This window comes from Anoplopoma fimbria, chromosome 12 (genome assembly GCF_027596085.1).
Source record: "Anoplopoma fimbria isolate UVic2021 breed Golden Eagle Sablefish chromosome 12, Afim_UVic_2022, whole genome shotgun sequence".
Classification (NCBI taxonomy): Eukaryota; Metazoa; Chordata; class Actinopteri; order Perciformes; family Anoplopomatidae; genus Anoplopoma; species Anoplopoma fimbria.
In genome coordinates, this window is record NC_072460.1 from 25562559 (window position 1) to 25576464 (window position 13906).

Below are 13906 nucleotides of genomic sequence, written 5' to 3' on the forward strand. Positions count from 1 at the left end.
GTGATCTGTTGCACTCTAGTAAATATTTGAGTTCATTAGCTACATTTGAAATATTCTTAGTAGTTATCATGAAAACCTCAAGAGTGTGATATTTCCTCTGACAATGATAGTGATATAAAAATCTCATATCGTGACTAAATACGCCAATTTAAAAATATGCTGCTGAATACTGAATAATACCACCTGAACACATTTCAGAGATTCATCATTACCACAATCAAAGGCCTTTACATTTCTATATAAGGCTACTTGTTCTGCTGCGTTTGTGGGCAAGTTTTAATCATAAACCTGTTTCAGTTCGTTGGTTGTTTTTATGAAATGTTTTCAATGTCTAACCACAGAAAGATATTTGAATATGAGGGCAGTGACCAATCAGATAGGTGTGGCAGAGACATAAAAGCCAGGTATTGTTGGAACCCTGTATGTGTTTAGTACAGGTCTGATCAGCTGTTCAAACATCTTGATACAACATTATCTGTGTTACAATCCTAACTTTGGTTAGAAGCATATATAACCTCTGAAAGCATCAAAACGCTGAAGAAGATGTCGTCGACGACGATTGTCATGGGTAAGTGTTTCCGTTTGTTAACAAAGATTGTAATGTCTAAAAATGATTACAATCCAGAATAGAACGAAGTGTGAACAAAACAAAAATCTCTGAATTTGAGGAATTTATTTGTTTCAACATCATCCACCTCACTGGATTTTCTTTGCGGTTTCACAACTGACCTTTTTCTCTCTCGAGCTCATTCCCTAATATGTTCTTCTGTATTTTCTTTTTTCTCCATTTTCTATAGAGATACCACGCAAGGTAATATATCATGTGTTTATCCGCACTTTACACTTTTCAGTGCTGGACAAATAAGGGAAACTAAACGAAGCAAAGCTGAAGAGCTTGTAGAATAAACAGCAAAGAAGTTTGTCAGATGCAAGGTTCAGTAAATAAACTGTCTATTGTTGGATCCATCATCAGTTTTTAGCAAAAAAAAATGAAGATGAGGAAGATATCACTTTGAAATGAGAAGAAACATGTTCATGAATCACTCTCTGTATTTACTGGTACTCTTTAGAATCAAAAATAGACTTGGTGTGTCCAATTTTTCGTCCTACTTTGTCCTACCCGGAGCTCGATGATCCTATCGGCGAGTTTTTTAGTCAAACATTTGAAGCTTCGGCTTCATGTTGGTGCAAGAAACACTTTCGGTGGTACCGGTGTCACGTGAACATTTGTAGAATGTTTTGAGTGGAAAATCCCTTTTAATCTTGTAATACTACCATGATATGATACTATCACTGCTAAAAAAAAATCTACTGTGAATTATCTCTATGGGATGATGTGTTGAGATTGGCGTACTCAAACAAAACTGGTCATTGAAATTCAGCTTTGTTTTAATAAAAGTTCACTGTTAATCTGTGTGATTTCTTGAGCGCTTTTAGCTCACAAATAGCTAGCTTTGTAAATTACTGAAAGAAAAAAAAGTTAATGCAATTTAATCTAACCGTTTGGAACTACCTCTGCAGCCCACTAGATGAAAAAAACAGCTTTTTTTAACCACCAGTGGTTAAGAAAAGCTGCAGAGCGCTCAGGAGAACTGGGTCTGGTTTTACTGGTACTCTTTTGAGGACATTTAGAATGTCATTTTGTTGTTCTATATGTTCTCCCAGGTGTTCAATGATCCCATCCACGGCACGATGGAGTTACACCCTCTTCTCGTCAAAATGATAGACACGCCTCAATTCCAGAGGCTGCGATACATCAAGCAGCTCGGAGGGGTCTACTTTGTTTACCCAGGAGCATCCCACAACCGCTTTGAACACTGCATTGGGTACGTCTCTTTGTTGTCAGATAGTTTAGTGTCTTAAGGTAATCACACTCCTAATAGAGCAAAGACTGGTTTGCAGTAAAGGACCTAATACAATCAATAAAACCAAAGTAAACATATTGCATACCTTGGTATAGGTATAATAAATGTTCATACTTCCAGTTTGGCAGCAGGATACTCGAGCTGTCATTGTGTAATGAGTTTTTTGTTGTGTGTTGTATGTCGGGGTAAAGGGTGGCGCACTTGGCAGGAGAGCTTGCAAAAGCTCTGAAAACAAGGCAGCCAGAACTCAACATCGATGACAGAGACGTCCTTTGTGTGCAGATTGCTGGTCTTTGCCATGACCTGGGTGAGTGACACACACCTTACTGTCACTATTACATCTAACAATAGATTGAAATGGTTATAGCTGGGTGTGGTTTAGAGTGAAAACGAAAGTGAAACTATTTACAAATTGTCAAATGAAGACTTGTGTTGCTCTAGTGGTGAGGGGTAGAGAATGCAGTAAAAATGAAAGACTGGTCCCGAATGAAGGCAGACAGTAAAATACATTCTCATGTATCTTTTCATGTTAACCATTGCACAATCTATGTTTCTCTTAAATAAAGTATTGTTTTCATTTGATTGTTGAGCTACTGCCAATTAAAACAACAGTTTGTGCAGATCATCTAGGCTAAATGCTTAAAAGGAAAGGTGAAAGATGATGCCCTTTGACCTGCTGGGAGGGCCTTTAATGTGAAATATTTTCAGAAAGTGTGATCATCATTCAAATATAGGGCAAGGGTGCACATTTTCAGACACCAGACAGTGTAGTGTTGTTGCACTATTTGTATACACACAACAAATTACACCCAATAATGTCTTCTACAGTGAGCAGTAGATATCTGAGATTGTATTAATCATATACACTCTGAGTCATCACTAACAGGTGAAGTTAAATATTTCTGGAAATTCTGTTGAAGTTTGCACTGCATTCATTTAAATATACAGCAAGTGCGCACATTTTCAGACAGTCTTGCCTGGAAGGTATTGATATTGTTGCACTGGTTGTACACACAGAAAATAAATACACCCAATAATGCTGTAAGCCTGCAAATTTCCCCGCTGCGGGACTAATAAAGGATTATCTTATCTTATCTTATAATGTCTTCTATTATTTGGAGACATAATAAGCAGTAGATATCTGAGATTGTATTAATCATATACACTCTGAGTCATCACTAACAGGTGAAGTTAAATATTTTTGGAAATTCTGTTGAAGTTTGCACTGCATTTAGACGGAAAGTTTTTTTAAAGACCCACACAGCAGAGGTGTGAGTATGACATGACTACCGGTTTGTTGTTCCTTTAATGAAAGTTATACTGTTGTTGGATTTGCACACACGCTGGGAGAGAGACGTTAGAGGTCTGGCACAAGGGCACTTTGGCAGTACCCAGGAGATGAACTGGCACCTCTCCAACTACCAGTACACACATTGAATAACTCAACACCAGTTTTATGTTTTTTTAAATCCGTTTTTGCAAATTAACTCTTATTTATTCATCCATATCTAGGACATGGGCCTTTTTCCCATAGTTTTGAAACGTTCATCCGCAAAGCACGTCCAGAAATAAATTGGAAGGTAAGAAACATCAAACTCACCGTTGAAGTCTCGGGAGAGGAGAGGGATTATGGGTCTCTGTAGCAGATGGTTCAGTGTCGGTATTTATCAATTCTCAGTGACTTCAAGAAAAAAAAGTTCAAGTTGTTCAGGAAAAGAAAATGCTGCGTGTTTAATAAATGGAGGCCTGGAGGGAAATCGCCTAAAAGATTCCTATTGAGCGTTGGCTTTATTGTCACTTCCAGTAAATATCACGTTAAGCTGGGTCACATTTCACTTTAAATCGATATCAGTGACGTTGTGTTGCTCTGGTCTTGAAGTGCGTTTTGTGCGCACACAGACAGTAGTGCTGCTTTTTTTACTCCATCAAATACTCATTTTCATATTCAAATGCAATATATGTTCTATATATAGAGTGGAGCAGAGCGTGTTGAAAAGGAAAAACAGAACTATCCTTCCATGTCAGGCTATATTGAGAAGACAAGCCCTATATGTGAAACGTATTTGGTATTCAAATTATTCAAATTCAAATTCAAAAACGCCAAAGAGAGGCCTCTGAGTGAAGGATCGAGAAACCTCATGGTTAATTCTCCCACAAAGACCCGCCCTCTATTCTGGGAGGATCTGTGTAAATGTTTCAGATTACTTGTAATGGTTTAAAGTTTTAAAATGTGTTGTAAAGAGGTGGCAGTGGGAGCTTAACGTGACGGTTACAGACACAAATGAGGAAGAGTGATGAAGAGTAGAGAACAGAGACCGTGATAAGCCCACAAAGACCTGAAAGAAGCTGTGGCAGAGTCTGAACCGGCATCTCGTAGCAGTACCACAGAGGTCAATAACACATTTTCATTTTCCCAGACATCAAAGCAGAGTGCAGTACTTTAAATCAATAACTAATCATCCTCAATAGCAGCTTCAGGTCTCCATTGTTGTGATTATTACTCCTCGGTGACACAGCTGACAACGCTTGACATCAGTTTTAGTCCTGCCACTAGCTCTGATTGGCTAATCGTTAGTCCCTCCGCTGCGCTTATTCGCCAATTACTTTTTAAACGAGAATAACGCTGTTGTCTGCGTGTCCAATGCCTCACGAATCAGTCGACTAGAACTCGGAGGAGTCGGCGGATTCAAAGGTCTGGACCCAGGCAAAGAGCGCTAACAAAGGATGTCCAAACCAGTTATAGTTTGGGCTGGAGGGGAGGCGACCAGGAGAGTCTTGGGGGGGGGGGGGGAAACCCAAAAGTAAAAGAAAGACCTATATTAACAGATGATCCTGTCCTTTACAAAAGCTGGGACATATCATGTATATTTTGATGGTTTTCCCCAAACATCAATATTTATGTTATCAAATGACACCAAACATGACGTTATCATTATTATTGCTTTAATAAATGTCAGCAATATCATTTAAACAACAAACCGTAGAGCAATGAACATGCACAAAACCTTGCAATAAATGTATCTTTTTGCTATTCACAAGGCAGAGTTTGTGCAGATTTTTGAATCAAATTTGAGAAACAGGACAAGCATTCATATCTGTGTATCCTGTAGAGATTTTTAATTCTCGTGTTAATATTTTAACGAATCTGTTTATCTTACAGCATGAGGTTGCCTCTGTTAGACTGTTTGACTACATGGTGGAGAGTAATAAACTGAAGGAGGAAATGGAGTTGTATGGCCTGCAGCTGCCCGATGACGTGGAGTTCATTAAAGAGTTGATTACAGGAGAGGCACGTGTCTTTGTGAATTGTGTGAAATCAGTCAGTATCATCATGATTATTGCTCCAGCAGCCATTCTAATGCCACTGTTGTGCTGTCATCTCCGCAGACACTTGAAGGCCGTCCAGATAAGCCCTTCCTCTATGAAATCGTGGCCAACAAAAGAAATGGCATTGATGTGGACAAGTTTGACTACCTTGCCAGGTGGGGCTTGTTGAACAGCGACTGAGAAGCAATTCACACTTTGCAACTTATTATTTCCCCCAAACAATTACAATGTTCTCCTGGTTATTCTAACAATGTGCAGCATTGGCAGGGTGCTTTGATTAGTTTAACGTAATAAGCCCATTTTCTTTTCATATTTCCTCACTCTGTCTCTTCTCAGGGACGCCTACCACCTGGGCATCAAGAGCAGCTTTGACCATCGCCGCTTCATAAACTTTGCCAGGGTGTGCGAGGTGGACGGACGGAATGCAAATCTGCATGAGAGACAAGGTGCTGACTTTGTTACTTCTTCTTCTTTGATCAGCTTTTAAAACAGCAAACCATTTCAGGGTCTAACAATAAGGATTGCCCGATGAGCTACGTTACTGCTAGGGAAGTCAGAATATGAAATATTTATATCACGAATATTGTCAGAGAAAAAAAAAAGCAGTTTTACAGTTTTCACCATTATTAACTATGTTATTGACTTTGAATCTTGCTGGCATAACGTTAGCTTTCCGGCTCGTAGCTGAGTCAAAGGGTTAAACGAGCTGAGCGGACTAGAAATATCTCCTGTTGCCAAGTCGTATCTAAGGTCCGTCCTATTTACTGGAGCAGTGAACAACAATTCCATTGCATAAGAACATTTTGGGATGGTAATTGTCAGGTTTTAGTAGAGAGGCAGGAGACGGACCCAAATGCAGACATAACAGGAGGAACCGAGGGATGATTAAACGGGATTTTAATAAAGAAAAGTCCAAAACAAAACTTACATGTTGTGATGACAAAAGCAATAACAGAACATCCAACACGAAAAAAAGACGAGAAACAGGAACCAGGAATATCCAGGGGAACATAGACAGAACAAGGCAGGAACACAGCATACATAACAGACGAACCAACAACCAGCAGACAAAAGACAGGACTGTAAATACACAAGAGACTAATCAGACAACAAGACACAGGAGGGCAGAGAGCTGATTGGTGGAGAAACACAAAGGAACAGAACAAGGCTGACAAGACTAAAACATCTCAGGTGTATACAATCAGGGGCGAGGTAGACAATTACAAGAGCAGGAAGTGAAATAAACACAAGACACAAGAGGCAGGGAACTTCAAAATAAAACAGGAAACATACCAAAATAAAACCAAGATCGTGACAGGTAATGATTGTTCCAGGTAATGATTGTTGATTGTTCCAGGTATTAGCAAACTCTCAGGATTAACAGGGAAATTGTTGGTTGTATTATTTTGCAAAATGCATGGATATAAATGGTCTTAATTAGGTTTTTTTTTCGTCAACTGACCATGGTGTTAGCGGCATAATGCCCTTCGAGATGTCCGTCATCAGGAATTTAGGGACTTTCTCTGCTTTTTTTAATCAGATTTTTAACCGCAATCAACTGTTATTAGTTGTGACTAAAGTAGAAGCTATGCTCTCCACAGGAGGTGAACAATATGTACGACTTGTTCCACCTAAGATACAGCCTCCACAGCAGAGCCTACCAGCACAAAGTGAACAACATCATTGAGATTATGTGAGTAGCTACCTTTCCCATGTTGGCACTCTAATAACAACATTCACCTTTTTAAGCTGTAGCTTATTTTGTTTTCTTCATCATTCACTCTCTTGCATGTTATGCAGTAATAAATGTTTTAAAAAGTGATAATGTGATTATTCAGGATCACAGAGGCCTTTTTAAAAGCAGACAAGCACATCCAGATTGAAGGCTCAGGAGGGCAGATGTTCACTCTCTCCACAGCCATAGACGACATGAAGGCCTACACCAAGCTGACAGGTCTGTAGAAACCGCCGTGTGCTAACATGAAGACACGGGGAGGAAGTGGGCAGGCGAACCACCATCTGTGTTTAACAAATACAAACACAGGTCCAAATCACTTTTCATTTTTGCTTTTTGAACATACTTCAGCTGCCCTTACAAAGTACATTATTTTGCATTCAGATTGCATTCAATTGGACGTATTACTACATCATAATATTCCACCTTGAACTTTGACCCTGATGCAACCGGATGCAGTAGAACATCCTGGTATTTTTGGCATATTGCATTTGACAACCTATGTATTTGGACACAGTAAATATTTTTTGTGGCCCCCTAAATAGAATGGTAGTATGAGTATTGGAACACACAGTACATTTTAAAAGTACACAGTAGTTTAAAAGATGCTCAATTGTCCAAACATGTTAGACTGCTGTCAGTATTATCACTTGTGTTATTATTTTATTATATTTAACAGTGATATAAAACCTTTTGACAATTTCAGCACATAAAATTACTTTTTTTTGAAGAGTGCAAATTTAAAAGCAATTCCTCTAAATCGTCTGAGGACCTGTCCACTTTTAAATTGTTCTCATGTCACAGAAACCACTCAGAGGGATCGTGTTTGGGATTCAAAGTTGTTCTCATGTCACAGAAACCACACCACTGAAGTCCCCGGGATCACAACTGCCAAAACATGGAAGATCATAACATAACCCTGTTTCAGATTTTTTTTAGGATGATGACTAACCAGTATGTTTGTATGCTTAATGCTCCCTGAGGTACTCTGTTGGTTGAGGTTGTTGTCCAATAACTCCAATAAAAAGCAGGACTGATCTGTTAACATGACCCTAGACTTTGATACATCAGGAACTAGAATCACACACATTTAGGAATACTACACAGTAGACGTTGCAGTCAGTCAGGTCTCAGTGCTACAGGTAGTTAACCAGTGTGATGGACATGCTCATGGTTGCAGGCACGTCAGAGCAGGTAAAGACATCGTTTAATCCTTTACTTACACTTTAGACTAAATTAAAGACACCACCAAACTCTAGATGCTCGTCTTAAAGCCCTATGCACATCGCTTCAACAGAGAAGGATGGGTCAGTTGCTTAGGTATTATTGGATAATTGAGTTTTGCTAATGGTCGATTGTGAGTAGAAGCAACTTGCTGAATTTTTTTCATATTTAAAAACAAATAAATGTAGTAAAAGTAATTTTACTCATTGATATTGCTTTTTTTTTGTTATGCCTCTCAGATTATGGTGTCAATTATTTATTTGTGCAACACTCTGAATGATCATGTGACCCTTTCTTTGGTTTGTTCTAACTCACCTGTAGATCATGTTTATGAAACAATACTCAACTCTTCCCAACCGGAGCTGGCTGATGCGAGGCGGATCCTCAGAAAGATCGTCAATCGGAATCACTACAGGTTCCTGGTTGAAACAAGGCCTACTACTTCCATTGAGGTACGCTCTACTGTCGTTGTGTTCCTGTGTTACATTCAGGCCTGGAATTTTGTCATTTTAAGGACAAGGCCACTTGACCTTTGGTGTTGGCAATTATTTTAAGGTCACAAAGGCCAAATGCCAAGACGGCAAGTCCATCAAATCCACAGAAATAATGAATTTGATTTAATGTCTGTGAGGGTAAAGGGATTAAGTGATGACATTTTGGACAGACATGGATGTAAACTTCCACTCCCACTCTTTTGCGGAGTCATAAAACCGCAAAGATGTTGGTGGTCAAAGGCAGTAATTCTAGTTTTGTGTGGAAACAACTTGCATAAACTTTAACATTCATCGCTCATTTTCTTAGAAACCTCGCCCCACAGTGAAACGTCCTATTGTTAGTGGGCAAACAACAAAACCGTGCAATCACAGCTGATATATGGAGTCAGGTGTGGGACAGATAGCCCGGCTGACAAATCATTATTTTATGGTCCCAACGTTGTCTGAAAACGTCGAAGTGACAAAGTTGTCATCTTAACTTTATTGCCATACAGTCCCGGCCTGTTACCAGACTACAGACACAGCTGGTGTCTCTGTCGAGTGCCAGCGCTAAAACAAAGAGCTTAGGCCGTCATTCATCTATAAGGTTGCTAGTTTGATACCGCATTGAAAAATCAGCATGTTGAAGTGTTTTTGTTGCAAGACACTGAACCCCAAGTTCACAGCAGCCCATTGCTCCTAAATGGCTTAGGATGGGTCAAATGCAGAGGTCAGATTTCCTGTATGTACCTGTATGTACAAGACCATTGAAATAAAGTTTAGGTTATTAAGTTTAAACATCCATGCATGCGTCCTTTCCCACACAGAAACTGGTATTTATAGAGGAAGAATGTGTGCACCTCAAGCATACTTAGACCAATCATACACAAGGTTTTAGCCGAGAAAGCTGACGGTGATCTGATAGAGGCGGTTTAGAATAAATTGAGAGACGGGTAACGTTGTTTTTAGGTTGTTTGCCAAATTGTCTGATTGTATTATAATTTTTGCAGTCTACACAATGTTGTAAAATGTCAATAAAAGGCAAACCTTGCCGGTGAGACGCAATCTGTGAAATGTTTTAATCTGATGAAAAAAATGCTCCAGCATACTTCTGTCTTTGTGTGTTCACTCAGTTTTAGTTGTGTATCTATGAAGACTCTTAAGCAACAGGCCCCTGGTGTTTTGTGGTGATGCTGCTTTGTTGTGGACAGAGATTGAAAACCCAGAGACAAAGTTGCATTTAACTCTAATTTGATCTCACATTTCTTGGCTCTCCCATCTCTAACCTTTTCTCCCTCCCTCCCCAAGGACATGATTGCCCAGTGGCAGAGGGATAACAACATCCCTGAGGGGATGACACCAGAAGAGGTGAGTTTTTAGTGTAATTAATTTAACTTTTCTTAATCTTTTTAAGATTAGTTCGATACCACATTGAACTACAAATAGCTGTGTGTAATGACACACGTTTTAAAACCTTGTCGGTGTGACGCAATCTGTGAAATTTCACTTTCTTTGCCGCTCTTCTCCTTGGCACACACATTGACCTGCATTCATTAAAAGATAACTGTGGTTGTGGAAATGAGGCACGTGAGCATGGTTCCACAATGACTGAGACGTTAAACCACCCTTCAATGATGACCCGTGTTGATTAGGGGTTCAAGGGGTCACATTACTCACGGTTTGGATCATGTCACAAATGCAAATATAACTCTTAGAGATGTCCCAATTACATTTTTTGGGACGCCGATACCGATTATACTTTTTCCCTGTGTCATTTCATTTCATTACACATAACTTAATTTCTGAACTTATTTGCTTGGTTTCTTTGTATGTATGGATTACTTGGGTTGTTATCGACATCTGGTGAAAATTTCATGTCAATAGCACCTTTAGAAATATATTTACTGAGAAAAATGTGAAGTGTTCAATACTTATTTTATATATATATATGTATATATATATATATATATATATATATATATATATATATATTATACATTAGAGAGAGCCAAAACAGTGTTTTTAAATGTAACTGCTTAATGTGGATCAGAGTACGTCCGCTGTGTGTGAAGTTAACTTTTAAATCTCTTGTCCCTCTTCACTACTCACCTTTTCTCCTCGCTCCCCAAGGCCATGAAGCGTGGTTGGGAACAGGAATTGGCTGAAGCCCGAGACGGTCAGGATGACGATCAGGACTTCAGATTGACAGCAGAGGACTTTAAAGTGGATGTGAGTTTTTAGTCCAGTTACTTTTAGTTCATGTGAAGGGAATTCTGTAATAAAAACTCACCAGAGAGATGTCTGTCGAGGGTTTATTCTGGAAAATCATTTCTCTTTCACGTATGGAAAACAATCACCTTCAACATTCACAGATATTGTCCAGGTTTTAAGCAATTCACTCCATCTTTATACTTTGCATATGCGTGTTGCTGGAACATCATGATTGGTTTTAGAAGATAGTGTGAAATTCTCTGATTGGCTCTAAGATACTATCCTAAGTAATATTTAAAATATCACTACATCAGTCAACATTTTATTGATTACATCTTTTTGCTGATCCGTCTGCTCTTATGTCACCCACAGTGTTCACTAAGTCAAGTGAGAACCATAGAAATAGAATAAGAGTAGAGCGCACATTCCCATTCAAACCATCGTAGCAGGATGCTTCAGAGTGACGGACCTTTATATGTGAACCTTTGCCATTGTGATCTTTGTAGCGGGTTAACTTCTGCATGAACTGAACCGGCTTAGTCGCAGTCTCACTGAGGTGAGGTTTTTGTAGTAAAGACTAAAAGCAGCAGTGGAGTGGTAACGTTACGAAGCGTAGAGAGCCACAGGAAATGAGTTAAATGTAACAACTTAATGCTTTATCCACTCTCTGGTCACAGAGCAGGAAAACACGTTGATATCAGCAGATGATGGACAACTTTATTCACTCATTATCTGTAACCAGTGTAGCATTAAAGCATGGTGGAATTAGCCAGCTAGCTAGCTTAGTAGCAGAGCGCTGTCCAACGGTCCCTCTGCCTCACCATCTGCTCAGGGAATGGACACGCTAACTAGCTAACTAACTAGCTAACTAGCCACTAACAGTGAACTAACTAACTAGCTAACTAACTTTTCTCTTTTCTATGGGGAGAACCCTATCTCAGATCTTCCCTTAGAACATTAAATGAATATGATGTTATATGTTTAAACTGGTCATTCTCCTGCTACACGTCACTTTTTTCTGAAAATCTTGGGATTTGTTGAACATCTTTTTAATTTGTGAGATGTCGCCTTCCTTCATAATTTACACGTGAAAGTAAAAACAGGCATCTGTCTCTTTTAGATCGTTAAAATGGACTATGGGATGAAAAACGAGAACCCCATTGATCAGGTGCGGTTCTACAGGAAGGACCATCCTAAACTATACAGGAAGAGAAAGCCTGAAAAAGGATTCAGGCTCCCCATGGATCAGGTCAGAACTAACGCAATGACCACAACAGTTTTAATCTTAATCTTTCGTTCATTAGCTGGTGTGTATTTCTTTGTATGTCATTATTCTCTAATGTATGCTGCTTTCATTCTTGTCAGAGATCCATGTCACAGCCACAATGCTTCTCTGAGCAGCTGATCAGGATTTACTGTAAGAGGACTGATGAGTCCAGTGTGAACGCTGCCCGCAGGCACGCGGTCAAGTGGTGCCGAGCAAAAGGCTGGCCAATTCTAAATAATCCTCAGGTAATATTTAGGTTTAGGCTGTAAAATATAGTATAATGTATTTAAAGTCCTGTGGAGGGTGCGGGGTTCTGTGTATTATATGTTATGTTACACTCATGAGGATGGAGACATGAGTTAGGAAGGAGAGGTTTGCTCTTTGACCTTGGATCTGGAGTTACTGCTGTCCAGGTCTGCTGCTAATGATAATTTTTCTTAATGATTATTATCTCAGTAGACTATTAGTATAGTTTGATCTATCGATGTAAGAGAATAGGTCAAATAACAATCAACTAAAGTCCAAGGTCTCATTTAGCTCGTTTTGTCCCATCAATGCTCCTTCACTTTCACATAACACTTTAGTTTGAATAATTATTCATAAATCCGTTAATTTTCTGTCAGTCCACTAATCATTTCAGTCTAGTCACTGCTTCAGTGATGTTGAATAGGATCTCTCGCTCAGCACTGCTCTTGTTACTGATACTGATGTACTTTTGTCTTTATTTCATGCAGGGGAACCCACAGTAAGACCGGAGCCCAACCACTGGAGACAAATATCCAAAACAATGAACGAAGCAGTTTTGGAAAATGAAGATTTAAACTGATAAATAAATAGCCAACAATACCTGATACTCATTATGGTTGATTATGATTAAAACATTCTACAAGGAGGGCATGTTAACAGGCACAGCATATAGAGTAAATCTCAAGTCACATTTTTTCTCCAAAAACAAATGATTTAAAAGTAATGAGGATCTTTATTGCAAATTCATGCCCTGTCGAATATTATACACATACCTTTGTTTTGCTTTGATCATTTTGTACTCAGCTTTATTTTTCCATCTGCAGCTGATTATTATGTCACATTTTAAACAGAATCGGTGTTGAGAACCACCTGAAGCCTGCCATTGTGTAATTCTGTTAAATCCATCGTCATTCAGCCAACGGTCAAACCAGCAGAGTGAACATTTAGTTTGTGGTTTAGGGATTTGATATATTTAGTGGTGTTTGGTTTTTATATTAATCGTGTGAGTTAATGTGGTAATCTGATTAGATATTATTTTGACTTTGAGTGATGTTTGATTAGAGGTTGTTTTTGGTGTTTGGTCCTTTATTGTTGTTTTAAAATGTCTCTTTTATTGGTGGCAACGATTTGAACGATTATATCTTCTGAAACTGGCTCTTGGGAAGCAGTTTGTTTTTAATCTATCAATATGAAATAGGAATTATGATTAATATTACTGTCATCATGACATTATATATCCCTGTACTCACTGTACTCATACTATATAGCTCAGCTGTCTTTCTTTGATGTAATCATGTGTATGAATGTCTTTAAGACAAACTTTGGGTGTTGTGTTTTGCTCTTGGTGTGAAAATGTATTGGATTATTAATATGTAATGGGGCTGTAAAGGGAAACCTACCAAAGGATATAAGAACCTCTCTACTGTAGTTCTAGTGTGATGGGTTAATAACGTATTTTACCTGCTCTATTTGAAATAAAACTCTTTTTCTCTTTCTTGTGTGTCATCGTGCACCAGATGTTATCATACACGTGTTTTCTCAGCTGTGGCGCCGGATC

General features: G+C 38.9%; 1 protein-coding gene across 1 annotated transcript; it reads left to right on the top strand.

The window, feature by feature from the left end:
• Window positions 1-543: 543 nt before the first annotated feature.
• LOC129099531 (deoxynucleoside triphosphate triphosphohydrolase SAMHD1-like) lies at window positions 544-12897 on the top strand. Its single transcript, XM_054608787.1, is given in 16 exon segments — window positions 544-568; window positions 798-811; window positions 1666-1826; window positions 2057-2172; window positions 3378-3445; window positions 5026-5166; window positions 5253-5347; window positions 5529-5616; window positions 5618-5638; window positions 6794-6885; window positions 7031-7146; window positions 8473-8621; window positions 10764-10853; window positions 11956-12028; window positions 12169-12347; window positions 12837-12897. Coding segments are annotated over 16 exon segments (1443 nt in total). The 3' UTR covers window positions 12852-12897.
• The last annotated feature ends 1009 nt before the right edge of the window (window positions 12898-13906 follow it).